Source organism: Salvelinus fontinalis, chromosome 26, assembly GCF_029448725.1.
Source record: "Salvelinus fontinalis isolate EN_2023a chromosome 26, ASM2944872v1, whole genome shotgun sequence".
NCBI lineage: Eukaryota > Metazoa > Chordata > Actinopteri > Salmoniformes > Salmonidae > Salvelinus > Salvelinus fontinalis.
This window is the reverse complement of record NC_074690.1, coordinates 705,378-730,651: the sequence shown is the minus strand read 5'-3', so window position 1 is coordinate 730,651 and position 25,274 is coordinate 705,378. Positions and strand designations below refer to the sequence as shown.

The following is a 25,274-nucleotide window of genomic DNA, read 5'->3' as shown; positions in this document are numbered from 1 at the left end:
CCAGGGTGCTGTGGTGAGTCTCCTACTAGCCTGTTAGCCAGGGTGCTGTGGTGAGTCTCCTACTAGCCTGTTAGCCAGGGTGCTGTGGTGAGTCTCCTACTAGCCTGTTAGCCAGGGTGCTGTGGTGAGTCTCCTACCTTCTACTAGCCTGTTAGCCAGGGTGCTGTGGTGAGTCTCCTACTAGCCTGTTAGCCAGGGTGCTGTGGTGAGTCTCCTACTAGCCTGTTAGCCAGGGTGCTGTGGTGAGTCTCCTTCTAGCCTGTTAGTCAGGGTGCTGTGGTGAGTCTCCTACTAGCCTGTTAGCCAGGGTGCTGTGGTGAGTCTCCTACTAGCCTGTTAGCCAGGGTGCTGTGGTGAGTCTCCTACTAGCCTGTTAGCCAGGGTGCTGTGGTGAGTCTCCTACTAGCCTGTTAGCCAGGGTGCTGTGGTGAGTCTCCTACCTTCTACTAGCCTGTTAGCCAGGGTGCTGTGGTGAATCTCCTACTAGCCTGTTAGCCAGGGTGCTGTGGTGAGTCTCCTACTAGCCTGTTAGCCAGGGTGCTGTGGTGAGTCTCCTACTAGCCTGTTAGCCAGGGTGCTGTGGTGAGTCTCCTACTAGCCTGTTAGCCAGGGTGTTGTGGTGAGTCTCCTACTAGCCTGTTAGCCAGGGTGCTGTTGTGAGTCTCCTACCTCCTACTAGCCTGTTAGCCAGGGTGCTGTGGTGAGTCTCCTACTAGCCTGTTAACAGGGTGCTGTGGTGAGTCTCCTACTAGCCTGTTAGCCAGGGTGCTGTGGTGAATCTCCTACTAGCCTGTTAGCCAGGGTGCTGTGGTGAGTCTCCTACTAGCCTGTTAGCCAGGGTGCTGTGGTGAGTCTCCTACCTCCTTGTAGCCTGTTAGCCAGGGTGCTGTGGTGAGTCTCCTACTAGCCTGTTAGCCAGGGTGCTGTGGTGAGTCTCCTACTAGCCTGTTAGTCAGGGTGCTGTGGTGAGTCTCCTACTAGCCTGTTAGCCAGGGTGCTGTGGTGAGTCTCCTACCTTCTACTAGCCTGTTAGCCAGGGTGCTGTGGTGAGTCTCCTACTAGCCTGTTAGCCAGGGTGCTGTGGTGAGTCTCCTACTAGCCTGTTAGCCAGGGTGCTGTGGTGAGTCTCCTTCTAGCCTGTTAGTCAGGGTGCTGTGGTGAGTCTCCTACTAGCCTGTTAGCCAGGGTGCTGTGGTGAGTCTCCTACTAGCCTGTTAGCCAGGGTGCTGTGGTGAGTCTCCTACTAGCCTGTTAGCCAGGGTGCTGTGGTGAGTCTCCTACTAGCCTGTTAGCCAGGGTGCTGTTGTGAGTCTCCTACCTCCTACTAGCCTGTTAGCCAGGGTGCTGTGGTGAGTATCCTACCTCCTATTAGCCTGTTAGCCAGGGTGCTGTGTTGAGTCTCCTACTAGCCTGTTAGCCAGGGTGCTGTGGTGAGTCTCCTTCTAGCCTGTTAGTCAGGGTGCTGTGGTGAGTCTCCTACTAGCCTGTTAGCCAGGGTGCTGTGGTGAGTCTCCTACTAGCCTGTTAGCCAGGGTGCTGTTGTGAGTCTCCTACCTCCTACTAGCCTGTTAGCCAGGGTGCTGTGGTGAGTATCCTACCTCCTATTAGCCTGTTAGCCAGGGTGCTGTGGTGAGTATCCTACCTCCTATTAGCCTGTTAGCCAGGGTGCTGTGGTGAGTCTCCTACCTCCTACTAGCCTGTTAGCCAGGGTGCTGTGGTGAGTCTCCTACCTCCTAGTAGCCTGTTAGCCAGGGTGCTGTGGTGAGTCTCCTACCTCCTACTAGCCTGTTAGCCAGGGTGTTGTGGTGAGTCTCCTACTAGCCTGTTAGCCAGGGTGCTGTGGTGAGTCTCCTACTAGCCTGTTAGTCAGGGTGCTGTGGTGAGTCTCCTACTAGCCTGTTAGCCAGGGTGCTGTGGTGAGTCTCCTACTAGCCTGTTAGCCAGGGTGCTGTGGTGGGTCTCCTACTAGCCTGTTAGCCAGGGTGCTGTGGTGAGTCTCCTACTAGCCTGTTAGTCAGGGTGCTGTGGTGAGTCTCCTACCTCCTAGTAGCCTTTTAGCCAGGGTGCTGTGGTGAGTCTCCTACTAGTCTGTTAGTCAGGGTGCTGTGGTGAGTCTCCTACTAGCCTGTTAGCCAGGGTGCTGTGGTGAGTCTCCTACTAGCCTGTTAGTCAGGGTGCTGTGGTGAGTCTCCTACTAGCCTGTTAGCCAGGGTGCTGTGGTGAGTCTCCTACTAGCCTGTTAGCCAGGGTGCTGTGGTGAGTCTCCTACTAGCCTGTTAGCCAGGGTGCTATGGTGAGTCTCCTACTAGCCTGTTAGCCAGGGTGCTGTGGTGAGTCTCCTACTAGCCTGTTAGCCAGGGTGCTGTGGTGAGTCTCCTACTAGCCTGTTAGCCAGGGTGCTGTGGTGAGTCTCCTACTAGCCTGTTAGCCAGGGTGCTGTGGTGAGTCTCCTACTAGCCTGTTAGCCAGGGTGCTGTGGTGAGTCAGGTTACCATAGAAACCAATGGGTCAATCCTCTGTGTAAATAACGACCTGTGAAATCACTGTCTGTTTCTCTTTATGCAAAACATATGAGGCATTTCTGGTGAAACTCAATAGGCTATCAGGCCTCTGAATTTCTTTTTAGAGTTGCCGAGGAAAGTGATCATGATTGTCAGGGCTGGAGATATGTCAGAAGGTTAGCTTTGAATTTTGTTCAAAGACACCAGAGAGAGAGGAGAGAGAGAGAGATGTATAGAAACAGAGATGAAGTGAGTGAGAGAGAGGGGGAAACACCAAACATACGGGGACTGTCCCGTTATAGATAAGCCTACCTTTGTAGAACTTATAAAGCACCAAACATACAGGGACTGTCCCGTTATAGATAAGCCTACCTTTGTAGAACTTATAAAGCACCAAACATACGGGGACTGTCCCGTTATAGATAAGCCTACCTTTGTAGAACTTATAAAGCACCACACAGAGGGAACAATATAGTGTTTTAGTTCCTATATAGTAGGTCTCAAGTTAGCGTGACGTCCTAGGTCTGTAAGAATGACATGTCGTGCGTGCCAATTCTCTGTCCATTCTCCCTAAAATGTACACTTCTTCACCTCCTTTCGTGGATTAAAGGATTAACCCCTAAAGGAAACGGCTGTCGGAAGAAAGGAGTGGAAAAACTCCCTCTATAGCCCATGCTTCCACCCATCCAATGCTTTGAGTACAACTTCTGCTGACCACATACCTCCATGGAAACGTCTTGAAAGTAAACAACAGGCTTGACCTCTTCTTAACTCGCCTTCACGACAGGACTCGAGGAGCCCACCGGATAATCGTGTAGCTTTGGCCCCACGCTCAAGACATCTCGTTTTCGACTTTCAAAGAGGGGGAAAGATTTTTTACAGACTGCAACAATGGGTTCAGTGTGTGAGATAAGCTCGCAATCTCAGTTGCTTCTCGTATTTTGGAGCAATTACTGTTAATGCTCTCGTGAGATGAAAGAGTCCATATTTCTGTGCTCCATTTTCATTGAGTGCTCTGATTGCCATATTGTAGATATATCACGACAGGCATGATATTGTCCTTATTTCTCAATCTTCAAGAACGGTTGGTCAACAGATCTATCATTCTAACTTTTTAGTGAGCTCAGAAGTCCTTTACAATTTTTTTTATTTTTTTTAGACAAGTGTCATGTTTTGCTCTGTAAGCAACAACTTGGCTGACGCTCGTTGAAGGCTTTTCACAAGCACAGATCTAGGATATATGCTACCTTGCCCTCTAACCAGATCCTGAACTTGACTTTTGAGGGTTAAAATGATGAATGGTGAAAGGGCCGACTTCATCACACAGTGTAGCTACTAACTAGCTCTACGGGGACATGGTCGACTAGCCTTAGATTACGTTGAGTGTTTGCAGGACTCCCCCACCTTCTGTGCTGGTTGAGAAAATGGCTTTCTTTTGCATTCTCAACTGACGTCTTTTGACATCAGTAAAACTGGTTATCGTTTAAAAAATATATATATACGGTTATATAAGGAGATGCCTTTTTTCTCATACAAAATCACCTTTAGAGTAATTCAAACCAGTTGGGTTTGAGAAGGTCCTGTTCTTGTCTTTAGTCTGCCCCTATAAGCTGTGCTTGCGTCAAATGAGACCAAATAAAAACTCAATAATACGTAACAGGACCATAATAATAGACTGCATTTTTTAATTTATTTTTTTGCTACAAAGGTGAGTGTGTGCCACAATATTTTTTTTCTGTCAAAGTAGAACATGTACAGTAGCATATGTGTTTGATCAAGTTTTTTGTCTCCCCACAATGTTTGATGAAGACTTTCCTCCTGGTCCATTGCACCTTAATGACCTGTCCAGTCACCCCTACTACGTCCTCTATTCATGATCAAAAATGAAAGGACGGAAACAATGAAATTGTTGGTTACATTGTTGTTTCGGGTCATTTATTGGAACTAACACAAAAGACTGGTATCACAGCACTACACGGCACTTCTTGTTCGGCGTGGAATGCTTGACCTGGTTCAAGGAGAAGGTCACGCCAGTTCATTGGAGTATTATTGTTCTATGTATGCAACGATTCTGGTGTTGGATTTGGTGGAATTAATCTTTATTCAAAATTGCAAAAAGATAGTTGTTGGCCTAATTGGAGAGAGAAAAAACAAACATGTTGCTGCTGAGGCCATATTGTTAGTTTCAGTCGGGAGAACTTGACATTTCAGGCCATATTGTTAGTTTCAGTCTGGAGAACTTGACATTTCAGGCCATATTGTTAGTTTCAGTCTGGAGAACTTGACATTTCAGGCCATATTGTTAGTTTCAGTCTGGAGAACTTGACATTTCGAGGCCATTTTGTTAGTTTCAGTCTGGAGAACTTGACATTTCAGGCCATATTGTTAGTTTCAGTCTGGAGAACTTGACATTTCAGGCCATATTGTTAGTTTCAGTCTGGAGAACTTGACATTTCGAGGCCATTTTGTTAGTTTCAGTCTGGAGAACTTGACATTTCAGGCCATATTGTTAGTTTCAGTCTGGAGAACTTGACATTTCAGGCCATATTGTTAGTTTCAGTCTGGAGAACTTGACATTTCAGGCCATATTGTTAGTTTCAGTCTGGAGAACTTGACATTTCAGGCCATTTTGTTAGTTTCAGTCTGGAGAACTTGACATTTCAGGCCATATTGTTAGTTTCAGTCTGGAGAACTTGACATTTCAGGGGATTTTGTTAGTTTCAGTCTGGAGAACTTGACATTTCGAGGCCATTTTGTTAGTTTCAGTCTGGAAAACTTGACATTTCAGGCCATATTGTTAGTTTCAGTCTGGAGAACTTGACATTTCGAGGGCCATTTTGTTAGTTTCAGTCGGGAGAACTTGGCATTTCGAGGCCATTTTGTCAGACGTTGTGCCTGTGTTCTTCATCAGAGTGTGGGGATAAAACCTCAGACGGGTCTGGAATACTAATCTCCATGACAAAATGAAAAATAGGGAAGATTTTGGTTCTTATTGCTGTGGCTATAATAGTATATTCACATGAATGGGCCTTGAACTTATTTTGTGGCTGGTGGACACCACAGTGTGTTTATGGCTGGTGAGCACCATGGTGTGTTTATGGCTGGTGAACACCGTGGTGTGTTTATGGCTGGTGAACACCTTGGTGTGTTTATGGCTGGTGAACACCGTGGTGTGTTTATGGCTGGTGAACACCTTGGTGTGTTTATGGCTGGTGAACACCGTGGTGTGTTTATGGCTGGTGAACACCGTGGTGTGTTTATGGCTGGTGAACACTGTGGTGTGTTTATGGCTGGTGAACACTATGGTGTGTTGGTCCTGGCATGGTGAACACCATGGTGTGTTTATGGCTGGTGAACACTATGGTGTGTTGGTCCTGGCATGGTGAACACCATGGTGTGTTTATGGCTGGTGAACACCGTGGTGTGTTGGTCCTGGCATGGTGAACACCATGGTGTGTTTATGGCTGGTGAACACCATGGTGTGTTTATTGCTGGTGAACACCGTGGTGTGTTTATGGCTGGTGAACACCATGATGTGTTTATGGCTGGTGAACACCATGGTGTGTTGGTCCTGGCATGGTGAACACCGTGGTGTGTTTATGGCTGGTGAACACCGTGGTGTGTTTATGGCTGGTGAACACTGTGGTGTGTTTATGGCTGGTGAACACCGTGGTGTGTTTATGGCTGGTGAACACCGTGGTGTGTTTATGGCTGGTGAACACCGTGGTGTGTTTATGGCTGGTGAACACCGGGGTGTGTTTATGGCTGGTGAACACCGGGGTGTGTTTATGGCTGGTGAACACCGTGGTGTGTTTATGGCTGGTGAACACCGTGGTGTGTTTATGGCTGGTGAACACTATGGTGTGTTGGTCCTGGCATGGTAAACACCGTGGTGTGTTTATGGCTGGTGAACACCGTGGTGTGTTGGTCCTGGCATGGTGAACACCGTGGTGTGTTATGGCTGGTGAACACTGTGGTGTGTTTATGGCTGGTGAACACCATGGTGTGTTTATGGCTGGTGAACACCATGGTGTGTTGGTCCTGGCATGGTGAACACCATGGTGTGTTTATGGCTGGTGAACACCATGGTGTGTTTATGGCTGGTGAACACCATGGTGTGTTTATGGCTGGTGAACACCGTGGTGTGTTTATGGCTGGTGAACACCGTGGTGTGTTGGTCCTGGCATGGTGAACACCATGGTGTGTTTATGGCTGGTGAACACTATGGTGTGTTGGTCCTGGCATGGTGAACACCGTGGTGTGTTTATGGCTGGTGAACACCTTGGTGTGTTTATGGCTGGTGAACACCATGGTGTGTTTATGACTGGTGAACACTATGGTGTGTTTATGGCTGGTGAACACCGTGGTGTGTTTATTGCTGGTGAACACCGTGGTGTGTTTATGGCTGGTGAACACCATGATGTGTTTATGGCTGGTGAACACCGTGGTGTGTTGGTCCTGGCATGGTGAACACCGTGGTGTGTTTATGGCTGGTGAACACCGTGGTGTGTTTATGGCTGGTGAACACTGTGGTGTGTTTATGGCTGGTGAACACTATGGTGTGTTTATGGCTGGTGAACACCGTGGTGTGTTTATTGCTGGTGAACACCGTGGTGTGTTTATGGCTGGTGAACACCATGATTTGTTTATGGCTGGTGAACACCGTGGTGTGTTGGTCCTGGCATGGTGAACACCGTGGTGTGTTTATGGCTGGTGAACACCGTGGTGTGTTTATGGCTGGTGAACACTGTGGTGTGTTTATGGCTGGTGAACACCGTGGTGTGTTTATGGCTGGTGAACACCGTGGTGTGTTTATGGCTGGTGAACACCGTGGTGTGTTTATGGCTGGTGAACACCGTGGTGTGTTTATGGCTGGTGAACACCGTGGTGTGTTTATGGCTGGTGAACACCGGGGTGTGTTTATGGCTGGTGAACACCGTGGTGTGTTGGTCCTGGCATGGTGAACACCATGGTGTGTTTATGGCTGGTGAACACTATGGTGTGTTGGTCCTGGCATGGTGAACACCGTGGTGTGTTTATGGCTGGTGAACACCTTGGTGTGTTTATGGCTGGTGAACACCATGGTGTGTTTATGACTGGTGAACACTATGGTGTGTTTATGGCTGGTGAACACCGTGGTGTGTTTATTGCTGGTGAACACCGTGGTGTGTTTATGGCTGGTGAACACCATGATGTGTTTATGGCTGGTGAACACCGTGGTGTGTTGGTCCTGGCATGGTGAACACCGTGGTGTGTTTATGGCTGGTGAACACCGTGGTGTGTTTATGGCTGGTGAACACTGTGGTGTGTTTATGGCTGGTGAACACTATGGTGTGTTTATGGCTGGTGAACACCGTGGTGTGTTTATTGCTGGTGAACACCGTGGTGTGTTTATGGCTGGTGAACACCATGATGTGTTTATGGCTGGTGAACACCGTGGTGTGTTGGTCCTGGCATGGTGAACACCGTGGTGTGTTTATGGCTGGTGAACACCGTGGTGTGTTTATGGCTGGTGAACACTGTGGTGTGTTTATGGCTGGTGAACACCGTGGTGTGTTTATGGCTGGTGAACACCGTGGTGTGTTTATGGCTGGTGAACACCGTGGTGTGTTTATGGCTGGTGAACACCGTGGTGTGTTTATGGCTGGTGAACACCGTGGTGTGTTTATGGCTGGTGAACACCGGGGTGTGTTTATGGCTGGTGAACACCGTGGTGTGTTTATGGCTGGTGAACACCGTGGTGTTTATGGCTGGTGAACACCGTGGTGTGTTTATGGCTGGTGAACACCGTGGTGTGTTTATGGCTGGTGAACACCGTGGTGTGTTTTTGGCTGGTGAACACCATGGTGTGTTTATGGCTGGTGAACACCAAGGTGTGTTTATGGCTGGTGAACACCAAGGTGTGTTTATGGCTGGTGAACACCGTGGTGTGTTTATGGCTGGTGAACACTGTGGTGTGTTGGTCCTGGCATGGTGAACACCGTGGTGTGTTTATGGCTGGTGAACACCGTGGTGTGTTTATGGCTGGTGAACACTATGGTGTGTTGGTCCTGGCATGGTGAACACCATGGTGTGTTTATGGCTGGTGAACACCATGGTGTGTTTATGGCTGGTGAACACCGTGGTGTGTTTATGGCTGGTGAACACTGTGGTGTGTTTATGGCTGGTGAACACTATGGTGTGTTTATGGCTGGTGAACACTATGGTGTGTTTATGGCTGGTGAACACCGTGGTGTGTTTATGGCTGGTGAACACCGTGGTGTGTTTATGGCTGGTGAACACTGTGGTGTGTTGGTCCTGGCATGGTGAACACTGTGGTGTGTTTATGGCTGGTGAACACCGTGGTGTGTTTATGGCTGGTGAACACTGTGGTGTGTTTATGGCTGGTGAACACCGTGGTGTGTTTATGGCTGGTGAACACCGTGGTGTGTTTATGGCTGGTGAACACCGTGGTGTGTTTATGGCTGGTGAACACCGTGGTGTGTTTATGGCTGGTGAACACCGTGGTGTGTTTATGGCTGGTGAACACCGTGTTGTGTTGGTCCTGGCATGGTGAACACCATGGTGTGTTTATGGCTGGTGAACACCGTGGTGTGTTTATGGCTGGTGAACACAGTGGTGTTTATGGCTGGTGAGCACCGTGGTGTGTTGGTCCTGGCATTTTGAGAATGGCTTGAGGATAGCCTACTCCAATATCAAAAATAGCAAGTGGTCAAATTTCATGTACCTACAGAAACACATCCACCAAACGTGACATGTAGAAAAAGTCCATGCGAGTGAAAACACTTTGTGCTTTTTAACTCGCAAAACACAACTTGTTTAAGTTAATATATTAGAAAGACATACTGACTGACAGATAGAAAAGACAGACTGACAGACTGTAATTATAGTACCCCTATCAGACAGACAGACACACAGTAATTATAGTACCTCAATCGGACGGACAGACATAATTATAGTACCACAATGAAACAGACAGACAGACAGATGTAATTATAGTACCTCAATGAGACAGACAGACAGTCAGACTGTAATTATAGTACCTTTATCAGACAGACAGTCAAACTGTAATTATAGTACCTCAATGAGACAGACAGACATACTGTAATTAGAGTACCTCAATGAGGCAGACATATGGGGGGGGGGGATATGCAAATAGTCTGGGTAGCCATTTGATTAGCTGTTCAGGAGTCATATGGCTTGGGGGTAGAAGCTATTTAGGAGCCTCTTGGACCTAGACTTGGTCCTCCGATACCGCTTGCTGTGCGGTAGCAGAGAGAACAGTCTGAGACTATGGTGGCTGGAGTCTTTGACAATTTTTAAGGCCTTCCTCTGACACCGCCTGGTATAGAGGTCCTGGTTGGCAGGAAGCTTGGCCCCGGTGATGTACTGGGCCCTTCGCACTACCCTCTGTAGTGCCTTGCGGTCGGAGGCCGAGCAGTTGCCATACCAGGCAGTGATGCAACCAGTCAACATGCTCTCGATGGTGCAGCTGTAAAACATTTTCAGGATCTGAGGACCCATGCCAAATTTTTTCAGTCTCCTAAGGGGGAAAATGTTTTGTCGTGCCCTCTTCACGACTGTCTTGGTATGCTTGGACCATGTTAGTTTGTTGGTGATGTGGACGCCAAGGAACTTGAAGCTCTCAACCTGCTCCAATACAGCCCCGTTGATGAGAATGGGGGCGTGCTTGGTCCTCATTTTCTTGTAGTCCACAATCATCTCCTTTGTCTTGATCGAGTTGAGGGAGAGGTTGTTGTCCTGGCACCACACGGTCAGGTCTCTGGCCTCCTCCCTATAGGCTGTCTCATCGTTGTTGGTGATCAGGCCTACCACTGCTGTGTCATCAGCAAACTTAATGATGGTGTTGGTGTCGTGTCTGGCCGTGTAGTCATGAGTGAACAGGGAGTACAGGAGGGGACTGAGCACGCAACCCTGAGGGGGCCCCCATGTTGAGGATCTCCATGGCGGATGTGTTGTTACCTACCCTTACCACCTGGGGGCGGCCCGTCAGGAAGTCCAGGATCCAGTTGCCGAGGGAGGTGTTTAGTCCCAGGGTCCTTAGCTTAGTGATGAGCTTTGAGTGCACTATGGTGTTGAACGCTGAGCTGTAGTCAATGAACAGCATTCTCACATGGGTATTCCTTTTGTCCAGGTGGGAAAGGGCAGTGTGGAGTGCAACAGAGATTGCATCATCTGTGGATCTGTTGGGGAGGTATGCAAATTGGAGTGGGTCTAAGGTTTCTGGGATAATTGTGTTGACGTGAGCCATGACCAACCTTTCAAAGCAGTTCATGGCTACAGACGTTAGTGCTATGGGTCGGTAGTCATTTAGGCAGGTTAACTTAGTGTTCTTGGGCACAGGGAATATGGTGGTCTGCTTGAAACATGTTGGTATTGCAGACTCAGACAGGGAGAGGTTGCAAATGTCAGTGAAGACACTTGCCAGTTGGCCAGCGCATGCTCGGAAAATGCACGTCCTGGTAATCTGTCTGGCCCTGCGGCCTTGTGAATGTTGAGCTGTTTGAAATTCTTACTCACATCGGCTGCGGCGACCATGATCACAGTCTTCCAGAACAGCTGGTGCTCTCATACATGTTTCAGTGTTACTTGCCCCGAAGCGAGCATCGATGTTATTTAGCTCGTCTGGTAGGCTCGTGTCACTGGGCAGCTCTCGGCTGTGCTTTCCTTTTGTAGTCTGTAATGGTTTTCAAGCCCTGCCACATCGACGAGCGTCAGAGCCGGTGTAGTATGATTTGATCTTAGTCCTGTATTGAAGCTTCGCCTGTTTGATGGTTCATCGGAGGGCATAGCGGGATTTCTTATAAGCGTCCGGGTTAGAGTCCCGCACCTTAAAAGCGACTGCTCTACCCTTTAGCTCAGTGTGAATGTTGCCTGTAATCCATGGCTTCTGGTTGGGGTATGTACGTACAGTCACTGTGGGGACGACATCCTCCATGCACTTATTGATAAAGCCAGATGTGGTGTACTTCTCAATGCCATTTGGACGAATCACAGAACACATTCCAGTCTGTGCTAGCAAAACAGTCCTGTAGTTTAGCATCTGACAGATATTCAGACAGACAAATTATAGTACCGCAGACAGACAGACAGACAGACAGACAGACAGAAAATTCTGATTTATAGACCGACAACTTTAGCATGACCATTTAAACAATGTATACCTAACCAAATTAGACATAACTTATCATTATCATTGAAGTCATTAGAGTTATGTAAGTGATCATTGGGGGAAAAGTACTTTCAAGGATGTCTTGTAACAGAGATGCATAGACATGACTGTTGTAGGACCGTTGCAGAGTTCAGGCCCACGGCCATAATAGACGGGACCTGTCTGTTTTCATACCTACTTTGCTGTAGTGCAAATTACCCAAACATGGTTTAGAAATATAGAAAATAATTCATTTTGATTCATGGTTTGTAGGAAATAATTCATTTTGATTCATGGTTTGTAGAAAATAATTAATTTTGATTCATGGTTTGTAGGATATAATTCATTTTGATTCATGGTTTGTAGGATATAATTCATTTTGATTCATGGTTTGTAGGAAATAATTCATTTTGATTCATGGTTTGTAGGATATAATTCATTTTGATTCATGGTTTGTAGGAAATAATTCATTTTGATTCATGGTTTGTAGGAAATAATTCATTTTGATTCATGGTTTGTAGGATACAATTCATTCTGATTCATGGTTTGTAGGATACAATTCATTTTGATTCATGGTTTGTAGGAAATAATTCATTTTGATTCATGGTTTGTAGGATACAATTCATTTTGATTCATGGTTTGTAGGATACAATTCATTTTGATTCATGGTTTGTAGGAAATAATTCATTTTGATTCATGGTTTGTAGAAAATAATTCATTTTGATTCATGGTTTGTAGGAAATAATTCATTTTGATTCATGGTTTGTAGGATATAATTCATTTTGATTCATGGTTTGTAGGAAATAATTAATTTTGATTCATGGTTTGTAGGATATAATTAATTTTGATTCATGGTTTGTAGGAAATAATTCATTTTGATTCATGGTTTGTAGGATACAATTCATTTTGATTCATGGTTTGTAGGATACAATTCATTTTGATTCATGGTTTGTAGGAAATAATTCATTTTGATTCATGGTTTGTAGGATATAATTCATTTTGATTCATGGTTTGTAGGATACAATTCATTTTGATTCATGGTTTGTAGGATATAATTAATTTTGATTCATGGTTTGTAGGAAATAATTCATTTTGATTCATGGTTTGTAGGAAATAATTTATTTTGATTCATGGTTTGTAGAAAGTAATTCATTTTGATTCATGGTTTGTAGGATATAATTCATTTTGATTCATGGTTTGTAGGATACAATTCATTTTCATTCATGGTTTGTAGGATATAATTCATTTCGATTCATGATTTATAGGATATAATTCATTTCGATTCATGATTTATAGGATACAATTCATTTCGATTCATGATTTATAGGATACAAATATTTAGTTTATTTGATGGTTGCAGTGTGTTTTTTCTTACTAAAGACAGCCCTGCTGTCTAGAAGGTCAACTCAGGCTGAGCATTCTGAAGAATTTGATGCCACAGAGAACAAAGAGAGTCATTCCTATTGGTCACCTGACAGTATGTTTTTTTCACACAGAGGGCAACAATTAACCCACTCTCTCTCTCTCTCTCTCTCTCTCTTTCTTTCTCTCCTTTGCTCCCACCCAGATTCGGACCTGAGCATGCGGACATTGAGCACCCCCAGCCCTGCTCTCATCCTTCCTCCTCACCACCCTCTCTCTCCTCTCATCCCCCCGTCGGCCCCCTTCAACAGCTCCTCCTCCACCTCCTCCTCTGAGACGGTTGCCATGGTGCATGCCACCTCCCATCCCCCTCTCTTTTCTGCCACCCACTCGCGCCGCCGCGCCAACCGGGACCACCACCAGGGGGCATCGGTGCCCATCGACCTATTGCCGGACCACATCTTCCTGGACGTCTTTGCCCGCCTGCCCACCAACCAGCTGTGCCGTTGCGCCCGCGTCTGCCGTCGCTGGTACAACCTGGCGTGGGATCCCCGGCTGTGGCGGAGCATCCGGCTGACGGGAGACGTGCTCCACGTCGACCGGGCGTTGCGGGTACTGACGCGGCGCCTCTGCCAGGACACGCCCAACGTGTGCCTGATGCTGGAGACCCTGGTGGCGAGCGGGTGCCGGAGGTTGACGGACCGCGGGCTGCTCACGGTGGCCCAGTGCTGCCCCGAGCTGCGCCGCCTGGAGGTGGCGGGCTGCTATAACGTGTCCAATGACGCCGTGTTCGAGGTGGTGTCGCGCTGCCCTAACCTGGAGCATCTGGACGTTTCAGGTAAACATCTACGTTGAACACTTGAATCATTTAGCAGACTTACTGTCAAGTGTATTCACCTGCATTGCTTGCTGTTTGGGGTTTTAGGCTGGGTTTCTGTACAGCACTTTGAGATATCAGCTGATGTACGAAGGGCCATATCAATACATTTGATTTGATCTTCACTAGGTTCAGTAGGAGAAAAAAAAAACACCACATATCACAGTTATCACAAGTAGACCAATACAGCAGAATCACAAAGCCACAAAGAAAAAACTGTGTGTGAAAGAAAGAAAAGTACACTTACCCTCCTCCTGCCTTAAAAAAAAAAATGCTGCTCAGAGATATTATGGTGCCTAATGTATCTAAGGAGCCAACCTTCCTCTTGTAGAGGTAGTCTCCCATGCAGAAATCCTTGGTTGCAGCAAGGCCACCTCTTTGCACCAATTTCCCGGTACGGAAGGGATACATTGAAATAACTTGTGAGTTGTTATTTTAAAGAAGACAAACCAGAGAAACGTCGGGTAAGGTGGTACATTCCTAAAGTACGACCTATGACCTAGCTATCCTGTTCTTCAGGAACCAGGGTCTGACAGTAATGAATACTACTTCTGACTGTCCCTCCCACTCCCAGGACTCGTCCCGGTGTTATCTCTGTTTACATTACAACATGTAGGACGTACAGGATCACAATGTTCTGGAATGTTCTTCTCTCATCTTCTTCAAAGACCTACTCTTTGAATAATGCGTTCACATATTAGTGTTATTTCCCATGCTGAAAACCTGACATGAGTCAAATGACTAATCTATGAAAGATTAGTCAAAATACATGAAGGCATATAACACAACCCTAATTTGACTAGCACTGTGAAAAGGGCCTCTTTGAGTTAATACCTTGTCCAAGTCAACCCAGCTTTGCAGACCTAGGGGGAAATACATACTGTGTGTCAAATGTCATTATTTAATACGTTCAATTACTAGTTTTCCTGGCACAATGGAACGAACCAATGGAATACTCCTAAAAGTGCAAATCTCAAGATGTCTCCTGCTGAGACAACCCAAACAAACGTCCTATGTTCTCTGTGGTACAAACTGTCCAGAGCCCAGTGTTGTTTACTACAGTATTTCTCTCTCTACACTCTCGCTGCATATTGTCTCCGGTGTTTTCAGAGAGGAGGACCAATGGAATATGGGAATGGAATGCGACTTCAGTCTCTTTCCTGGTGTTTTATTTCCCACTTCCTGTGCCCTTCTTCCTGCCGGAGTAGATTGTTGCCGTCCCGGTGCGTGTCATAGGTCAGCTGGAGTTCCCTCTGTTGAAGGAATCTGGGTTCTGTTCATTAGGCCTCAAATGGAAGAAAAATGTTCAGAAACAAAGTGGAGTAACACATCTCAGATGTTTCCGTTAGATGCAAAACCATTCCATCCACTTCATAGCTTTCATACACTTCCGAAAGGCAAGACCATCAACTAACCTATTTGGCAGCACAGCACTTTCCCGAATGTTCAAACATCGCTCTTCTTGCTATCTCAGAGCTGTCGTACCTTGCTTCCTTTTCCTCTCAACGTGGGCATCCCACGTTTCAGTCTGCACGAGAGAGGTTATAGGAGGAAGGAAAGAGAAGCCTTTTAAACTCAACATAATGCTTTTCAGGAAGGGATGGCCTGGTGAAAGAAGAAAGGCTGTGGCCAGTCACAATTAAAAACATCCGGCATGTTCTCGTGAAAGATTTATGCAAAAGGGTGGAACCAGAAAACCCGGGCGTGTTCCCTACTAGTCGTTGTGTTTGTTTTAATTCGCCCCCCCCCCCCCCAAGATGGAGTGCCGCGCTGCTTTCCATTTGTAGATCAGTAGCAGATCTCAATGCTCATGACTTCTGGTTTTAATATCGCTCTGGGAATTAAAACAAACAGGAGTAGAATGGTCTCTTACGTGACGTTGGACAGGGCATGGAATACCTGACATGTGCATTCCATAAAATGTCATTAGTGGGCCTTAAGAAACGCTCTGAATTTTGGGACTGTTTTGTAAGAAATGGGTTCTGTGGTCAACTGTATTTCACTTTAGTTTTTTTTGTTGTTGGTAGTTTTGATACGCTCTCTCTATCCTGAATACACCTAAATACTACATTCTCTCTCTTTCACGCTTTCTTTATTTCTCTCTTTCTCTCTCTCTCTCAAGGCTGCTCCAAGGTGACCTGCATCAGTCTGACGCGGGAGGTCTCCCTTAAACTATCGCCAATGCACGGCCAGCAGATCTCCATCCGCTACCTGGACATGACTGACTGCTTGGCCCTGGAGGACGAAGGCCTGCACACCATCGCCGCCCACTGCACCCAGCTCACCCACCTCTACCTGCGGCGCTGCATGCGCCTCACCGACGAGGGCCTTCGCTACCTGGTCATCTACTGCCCCGCCGTGCGCGAGCTCAGCGTCAGCGACTGCCGCTACGTCAGCGACTTCGGCCTGCGCGAGATCGCCAAGCTTGAAGGCCGGTTGCGCTACTTGAGCGTGGCGCATTGTGGGAAGATCACTGACGTCGGGGTTCGGTATGTCGCTAAGTATTGCTCACGGCTGCGATACCTGAACGCGCGGGGCTGCGAGGGCCTCACGGACCATGGCCTGGAGTACCTGGCCAAGAGTTGCCCCAAGCTAAAGTCGCTGGACATCGGAAAGTGTCCGCTGGTGTCGGATGCAGGCCTGGAACTGCTGGCGCTCAACTGCTTCAATCTGAAGCGGCTGAGCCTCAAGTCGTGCGAGAGCATCACGGGCCGCGGGCTGCAAGTGGTGGCGGCCAACTGCTTCGACCTGCAGCTGCTCAACGTGCAGGACTGCGACGCGCCTCTGGACGCACTGCGCTTTGTGAAGCGCCACTGCAAGCGCTGCGTCATCGAGCACACAAACCCGGCCTTTTTCTGAGGAGATGGGGGGGGGGGGGGGGGGGGGGGGATGGGCTACAAACTGAAGCCCCTATCCCACACCTATATGTAATGTAATATGCACATGACAATCTATCATAGTTGTTATTATAGCACTCATGAGACTGTTTTTAAGTTATTTTTTTTCTCTCCCTATTCCCTCACTACAAACTGTTTCCCAACTTTCAAAAATGTATGTTTTAAGAACATATTTTAATTCTAAAGGGATCAGTTTAAAGCAGATGACGGCTGTAAGTATATAATAAAACACTAGTGTATATTCATTTGAAAGGAACAACTGTAATAGTATGAAAAACTTGGCTCTAGTGCTTTGTCATTATCTTTCTCACTATCTTTCTCACTATCTCGTCAGGCCAAGAATTTGAAATGGAATGCAATTTAATTATGAGTAATGATTATATTATTTGTGTCAAAAGGTTCACGTGTGACATTCCACTGAAGAGGTCTCCCTTTCAGTTGGCAGTGCTGGTGGGCAATATAGTCATGGGTCCAGTAACCCACTCATTCCACGTGGCTTAAAGACGCCATACAGTTCATATGATAGAACATTAGTCCATTTCTTAACTCATGAAACTACATAAAACACTTTAGTTTTAATTAACAAATATGCTTCTACTCATACCGTGTAGAGGTGTGCACCTTTCCTGTCCAATGAGGTGATCGATGAGCAATATTTCTGAACATTTAGGGGGACCCCATTTGGCTCAAGAGCACCCCCAGAGGCAAACGTTCTGTATTTCCTTTTTAACCTATTAGATCGTTTTTTTTAATGTTGGCTTTTCAACTAGAGCCTAAAATCTGCTCTTATTCATTGTTTACATGTCATTCTTCTGCAGTTGTTAAATGCTAGACAATCCTACCATCATGTCCTTGGTTAGAGAAGTGTGTTTAAAAAAATATTCAATGTTCAGTTCCATTTTGTTAAAGAATTGTGTACACTAACTAGTACAACTAACTATGCTCAGACGATCACTAGAACAAGTGTGTTCACTTCTCTCTCTTTTTTATTGACATAATAGTGGAATAAAATAATGTCCTAAATGAGGATGGCCTCTGAGTCATGTGTGTCTCAACATTCCTATTATAGAACTAGTATGCAATCAAACAGAGATGCTACTTAATGTTAAAATGAACATGTGCAATTATCAGGAATTCATTCATTTTTCTGCTGCCCTCAGACATCATTGAGGAGTAAGATTTCTTCTTCGTTAACAAGGGTAAAACCCGCACCTTAGTCATGGTTGGTCATCTGTCATTAATGCGTTTTATTTTGTATTTTCATTGCAGAACGAATTACTGTTAGGTGTCTAATAATTCATTTTCTGATTTTTTCTATGTGGTGCTGAATACATCATCCATATCGGGTTTACACAAATAATATATATATATATATATATATTTCTTTAAACATTTCAGGAAATGGTCCATGCTAATCATTGCTTGTGATTACCAACTAATGAGACACTAAGGAGCTGGAACGGTCTGGAACGGTGACCTCCATTCATAGGTGTGTTTATGCCCCTTGGCTGCTCTACAGATCAGAGTTATTATGCCCCGTGGCTGCTCTACAGATCAGAGAGTTATTATTATGCCCTTTGGCTGCTCTACAGATCAGAGAGTTATTATTATGCCCCTTGGCTGCTCTACAGATCAGAGAGTTATTATTATGCCCCTTGGCTGCTCTACAGATCAGAGTTATTATTATGCCCCGTGGCTGCTCTACAGATCAGAGAGTTATTATTATGCCCCTTGGCTGCTCTACAGATCAGAGAGTTAGTATTATGCCCCGTGGCTGCTCTACAGATCAGAGAGTTATTATTATGCCCCTTGGCTGCTCTACAGATCAGAGAGTTATTATTATGCCCCTTGGCTGCTCTACAGATCAGAGAGTTATTATTATGCCCCTTGGCTGCTCTACAGATCAGAGAGTTATTATTATGCCCCGTGGCTGCTCTACAGATCAGAGAGTTAGTATTATGCCCCTTGGCTGCTCTACAGATCAGAGAGTTATTATGCCCCGTGGCTGCTCTACAGATCAGAGAGTTATTATTATGCCCCTTGGCTGCTCTACAGATCAGAGAGTTATTATTATGCCCCTTGGCTGCTCTACAGATCAGAGGGTTATTATTATGCCCCTTGGCTGCTCTACAGATCAGAGAGTTATTATTATGCCCCTTGGCTGCTCTACAGATCAGAGAGTTATTATTATGCCCCGTGGCTGCTCTACAGATCAGAGAGTTATTATTATGCCCCGTGGCTGCTCTACAGATCCGAGAGTTATTATTATGCCCCTTGGCTGCTCTACAGATCAGAGAGTTATTATTATGCCCCTTGGCTGCTCTACAGATCAGAGAGTTATTATTATGCCCCTTGGCTGCTCTACAGATCAGAGAGTTATTATTATGCCCCTTGGCTGCTCTACAGATCAGAGAGTTATTATTATGCCCCGTGGCTGCTCTACAGATCAGAGAGTTATTATTATGCCCCTTGGCTGCTCTACAGATCCGAGAGTTATTATTATGCCCCTTGGCTGCTCTACAGATCAGAGAGTTATTATTATGCCCCTTGGCTGCTCTACAGATCAGAGAGTTAGTATTATGCCCCGTGGCTGCTCTACGGATCAGAGAGTTAGTATTATGCCCCGTGGCTGCTCTACAGATCAGAGTTATTATTATGCCCCTTGGCTGCTCTACAGATCAGAGAGTTATTATTATGCCCCTTGGCTGCTCTACAGATCAGAGAGTTATTATTATGCCCCTTGGCTGCTCTACAGATCAGAGAGTTATTATTATGCCCCGTGGCTGCTCTACAGATCAGAGTTATTATTATGCCCCTTGGCTGCTCTACAGATCAGAGAGTTATTATTATGCCCCTTGGCTGCTCTACAGGTTATAGTGTTGTTATGCCCCTTGGCTGCTCTACAGATCAGAGTTATTATTATGCCCCTTGGCTGCTCTACAGATCAGAGTTATTATTATGCCCCTTGGCTGCTCTACAGGTTATAGTGTTGTTATGCCCCTTGGTGGCTCTGAAAATCCTCACAAACACCCTGGCCCACATATTGTGACTGGAGCTAGCCTGTGACCCAAGACACTCTACAATGGTGGTTGTGTGTGCGTGTGCACGAGAGTGAGTGAGTGTGAGAGCAAGTAAGTGAGTGAGTGCGAGTGTGCCACTACATGTCATGAGTTTCTTTAGACCAATCCACTGTCTCACTCCACCCCTCAAATGCATTCTTCATTTCATCCATGTCATCTCAGTCACACTAGCACTGAGAGAGGAAACGGGGTCACTTTGCATGCTGGAATTAGTTACAGTGATTAAACATTCAGTCACGTTCTCACACCGTTTAACACTACTATCGTGTGGGTAGTTATTGTATTAAATGGTGGCATACATCAGATGGTATTGCTGTGACTGGAACACATGGGTAGATTGAACTGAATCAAACAACACAGAACCAAGGATATGGTTTCCTGCTTCCATTCTCTGCATTACATCGACCACCACAAGCCCACAAAGAATCGAATGTGTTTTATTTTATATATGCATTTTATTATATAATTCTTCCTGTTTTAAGGTCAACATTATAAACAGCTACAATCACATTTCTGAACTTTACGTAACCCATCGTAAACCCATACTGCTGAAACCTGTCAAGTTCTGCCACCTAGTGGTGAATGTGATAACTACATCCAATATAGCACGCCAGTGAGATTTCAGGGGTGTAATTATTACTCAAAACAGTTGAAACCGTTTTGCAACTAAAACAAGAGTTTCTATAGGACAAATAAAGGTAGCTCCCGCCCCCTTTTTTCTTCTGTTTATGAAACGTTTTAGCAACATAATTGGTGTAATGGATATGATATGGAACCCTGCGTTTGCCTTGCGGCATTGCGTTGGAGAGGCTGTTGCTGTGCGTTCTGTGTGATGCAAACGTTGGATTTATCGAAGTTAAGCGTCAAAATGTATGCGTAGACGGCTTGACAGAAATGGTAGCGGAAGGTGAATGTTGAACATTTGTTCCACACATATCCAAATGATGTTGCGTACCATTTTGCGTAAAAATACTATCGGTGTGATTATGGCGTTTGTGTACAACGTCCTGTCCTTGTTTTATTGATGGCACTAAAACAAATACAAATTGACCATTTTGAGGAACAATACAGTTCTATTCTAATTATATTCGATTCTGGCTAATTTATAGCCATATTCTAGCTAATGTCACGATATAGCCAATGTTGACTTTACAGCTTGGCCATAGCGGCAAATGATATCGCTCAGTTGGGAACCATTTTCAAGGAGCTATGTACGGAAGTGTTCCGCAACCGTTGTCCGGTGCGAATGTAAACCAACAGCTAAAGAAAGTCTAAAAATAGTATCTAGCTACCTCCTAGAATTAGGCTAGTAATATTAGGACATTTAGGGCCATGCAGAGAGTCAAACGCTTTGGACAATGTTGTTCGGTGGTGGGGTGCTCCCGAAGATCGGAAGATAAGATCGGGAACAAACCTATTGACAGAAATGAAAAGTTAATAGATTTCCAAAAGAAGCAGCACAGCGGGGATGCATGGACACTTGCTGTAAAACGAGGTGGTTGGACGCCAGCGTCAAATACAAGGGTGCTTAGCGCACACTTCATTACTGGTAAATTTAACAAGTTAACATAACCTACAGCGCTGCAAAAAAGTCGGGTAAACACTTTCCTGCGGATACCCTATCTCCTCCACCTACCATCAAATGGACCAACAGCATGTACAACAGGTCAAGTAAGTGTAAATATCATTTTATTCAACATTCTGCCTCGTAGAAACTCAAGTCGTTTTTTTAGACAGACTTATTTCAGAATGAATAGCGACGGGGTAACCATGGTAACAGTCTGACGTTTAGGCAAGCATCGGTCCGGAAGTGTCATGTAAAAAATATTCAGAGCGTGAAATAGTTCCCATAGACACTTAAAAATAATAATAATGTAATACACTTTCTATCTATCATACTGCAATCTCGTTAGCTAAATTGTCACTTATATTTTCAATCTCCTGACCCATGCAGGAGATGCACAATATGTAAATAGACAAATGTAACCGAGTTGACCAAAACATTTCCTCGCAATCAGTTGGAAGTGTTTGTGAAATATGATTGAGTGTGACAACATTCAATCTGTTGTTCGGTTAGCCCCGGCCATATTATGCAAGTGTTTGTCATGTGCGAATGATGTCATTATTTAAAATTAATCCGGAGATATATAGACCAGCAGAGGTGTGGACTCGAGTCAGACATGAGTCACAAATATGATGACTTGAAACTCGACTTCAACACCGATGACTCGTGACTTGACTTGGACTTAAGCCTTATGACTCGACCTGACTTGATACCCTCCCCCAGCCCAAATATTAAAAATGATGCTATTAAAATGTGTGCAGCGCATCAACTCTTAATTTAACGGATTACAGTTTGAATCGGACAGCAGACAATCAAATTGTGCCAGCTGAGAAAAAGTTGTGCGTGGCAGTGCAGAGGAACGTCGGCGGGTGAATTCAGATGGAACCCTTGGAAAGATGATACCCCAAATTATTATTTTCGGATATAAAGACAACGCTGTATCAACCAAAAAAATGGATTGCAACTTGCAAAACATGCGGGAAGAAAATTACAGACGAAGGCGCAACAATTTCCAATTTTGTTCGACATTTGAAGCTGCACGAAGAACGGTAAGTCGTGGCTAATATAGCCGACAGCTATATATTGTATTACTTTACTAGTGTATCATGTAGGCTAACGTAATGTTAAATCAATGAGCCTCCACACAGTCAGTCAGTGTGGGAACGTGATCATTGCACCCAAGATTGAGCTACAACCCTGGTCCCGTGTGGCTCAGTTGGTAGAGCATGGCACTTGCAACGCCAGGGTTGTGGGTTCAATTCCCACGGGGGGACCAGGGTGAATATGTATGAAATTTCCAATTTGTAAGTCGCTCTGGATAAGAGCGTCTGCTAAATGACTTAAATGTAAATGTACAACTGGCTAGGCAGTTGGTAGCCTAAATCCTGCCTTATGTTACTGCTGTTCCTAAAACCATTGACATACGTTAGCCTACTGTAACCACACAGAGAGAGTGTGTGTGTGTGTTAAGGTTGGGCGATTGTGTACAAGCCTACATCGCCCGATCGCGATCCTCGATAGTCGATCACTATTGGGGGGTTGTTTCTCATGTCTACCCATTTATTTCCATGGAAATATAACATTTATACGGAAAGGAATAAATATATAGATATTTTTTAAATCGTTCATGATTTGCGTAAATGTAATATACTAACTATTACTCTTGTAATACCATTTCATATTTTTAAAATCTGGTGAAGAGCATATTATGACTTGTTTAGGACTTGAGACTTGACTTGATACATGCCTGTCTTGACTTGGGACTTGTTGGTCTTGACTTGAGATTTGACTGACTTGCCTGTCTTGACTTGGGACTTGACTTGGGACTTGAGTGCTAAGACTTGAGACTTACTTGGGACTTGAGTGCTAAGACTTGAGACTTGTTTGTGACTAGTAAAACAATGACTTGGTCCCACCTCTGCAGACCAGTGTCCTGAAAGTCGGGTGGTTGATAGCACTTCCTGTCCTGAAAGTCGGGTGGTTGATATTTTGTATCGGATTACCTTCCGACATAGGGACAAAATCAGCGGACAACAGGTAAAGTTAGTTAAAATGAAGTTTGTTCAACGTTATTAATTGTAAAACTCATGTCATATACAGTACAGTGTCAATGATCACTGTTTGGTGTACAGTTACCAGATGACATGGCACCATACCCTGGGTGGTTCTGCATAACGACTCATGGTGTAATCATAACAACATACAGGAACTCAAGTCCTTCTGCTCACCCGACCTAGAATCCCTTCCAATCAAATGCCGGTCATATTACCTCCCAAGAGCATTCGGGTGCGTGTGCTGTGGCAAATTTCCTTCACAATAAACAAACAGGTTCATTCTATTCAGAACCACCCAGGGTATGGCGCCATGTCATCTGGTAACTGTACATCAAACAGTGATCATTGACACTGTACTGTATATGACATGAGTTTTATGATATGGAAATATAATGTGCACATTTGGACTCGTGGCTTTGGGCTTGCTTGTATAACATCAAAATACATTGAGTCTTCTTAATTTACAGCGTCACTCAGACAACATAGCATTTTCAAAAGTTGTCCAATTACCAGGAGGGATGGGTATCTTATTGTCGTGCGCAGTGCTCAAATTCAGAACGGCTGTTAGTCAAAACCCATACAGAGCTGTGAAGCGCAGAGCCTATGGTCTGACGCTATGTATAGCATGTTACTGTACAGAAACTACGTTCCAATTTTAGGCAGTTATAAGTTCCCAAATGTACAGGTACGAGTTTAAAAAGGGCTCAGCATACATTACAGACAAAAAAAAACGAAACATGCTGGTAAGGTAGTAGGAACTCAGGTGTGTGCAGAAACGCATAGCTCTATATAACACAAATGTTACAATGTCAATTCATGAGCCATATCTTTTGGACATCAATGTCAGTTGTGAAGATGTTCAGAAGTCTCCATCTTGTATCCACTGAAGTGTTACTCCTCTTCATCCCACCAGGCACTGTGTTTGACATGATGTCAAGGAAGGTTACCGCGGCGAACGGCTCGGTCTTAGCCAATCGAAACGCACCGGTGGGCCAGGCCTTCCCCTGTGCCCATGACGGCGTGGATCCTAAAGTCAAGTGCACCTGTGGGACGCCTAGCAACGGACACAGCGTTCAAAACGGACATTAGGCACGGCACTGCGTTCTCCTATTTTAGCCATTTTAACAATGAACCGCCATTGTTTTGGAGAGGTACACCGTCGTGAAATAAAGAACAATCAAATTGAATATACAAATGTGTGGATTCTCATCCTTGAGGTTATGCTGCCACCTACTGTTTGTATTCTACCTACATGTCTTACCATTGACATAGTGAAATTAAATTGTTATAATAACGTCACTTGGTGCACAATTCAGTTAAACCTTCATTACATTTATGCAGTAATGTCAATCCCATATTGGTCAAATAAAATCACAGAATGGTTTTGGGTAAAATTCTGCTACCATATTCAGGTAGATTACATTTTTTCAGAATAAACACAGACACTGTTATAACGTTTAGGCTACACATTGACTTCTCGTCTTAGTTTTCTTTTGGTGAGGCCACCATTTCATTTAATGAATGCATTGATGCCTGCATATGCCGAGTCTGGTCTCATTACATAAGACAGAGGGTTAATTAAGGCATAAAAAAACGAAAGTAGGGTGGTTGGTCAGGGTGGATGGATGGGCATGTAACGCAAACGTCTAGTAACCTTTTGCCTGTTCAAATCTCCACATGGACAACTTGAGCATTTTAGCTAATTAGCAACTACTTACAACTTTTTAGCTACTTTAATAAAATGACTTAGGTTAAAGGGTTAGCTAA

The 25,274-nt window shown here is 45.1% G+C and overlaps 1 protein-coding gene across 1 annotated transcript in view; it reads left to right on the top strand.

The window, feature by feature from the left end:
• Positions 1-17,836, top strand: part of fbxl7 (F-box and leucine-rich repeat protein 7) — a 99,581-nt gene extending 81,745 nt beyond the window's left edge. Inside the window, exons 3-4 of the mRNA XM_055882321.1 lie at positions 13,241-13,873; positions 16,035-17,836. Of these exons, the coding sequence (XP_055738296.1) occupies positions 13,241-13,873; positions 16,035-16,771 (1,370 nt within the window). The 3' untranslated portion in view covers positions 16,772-17,836. The remainder of the gene's footprint in view (positions 1-13,240; positions 13,874-16,034) is intronic.
• Positions 17,837-25,274: the final 7,438 nt, after the last annotated feature.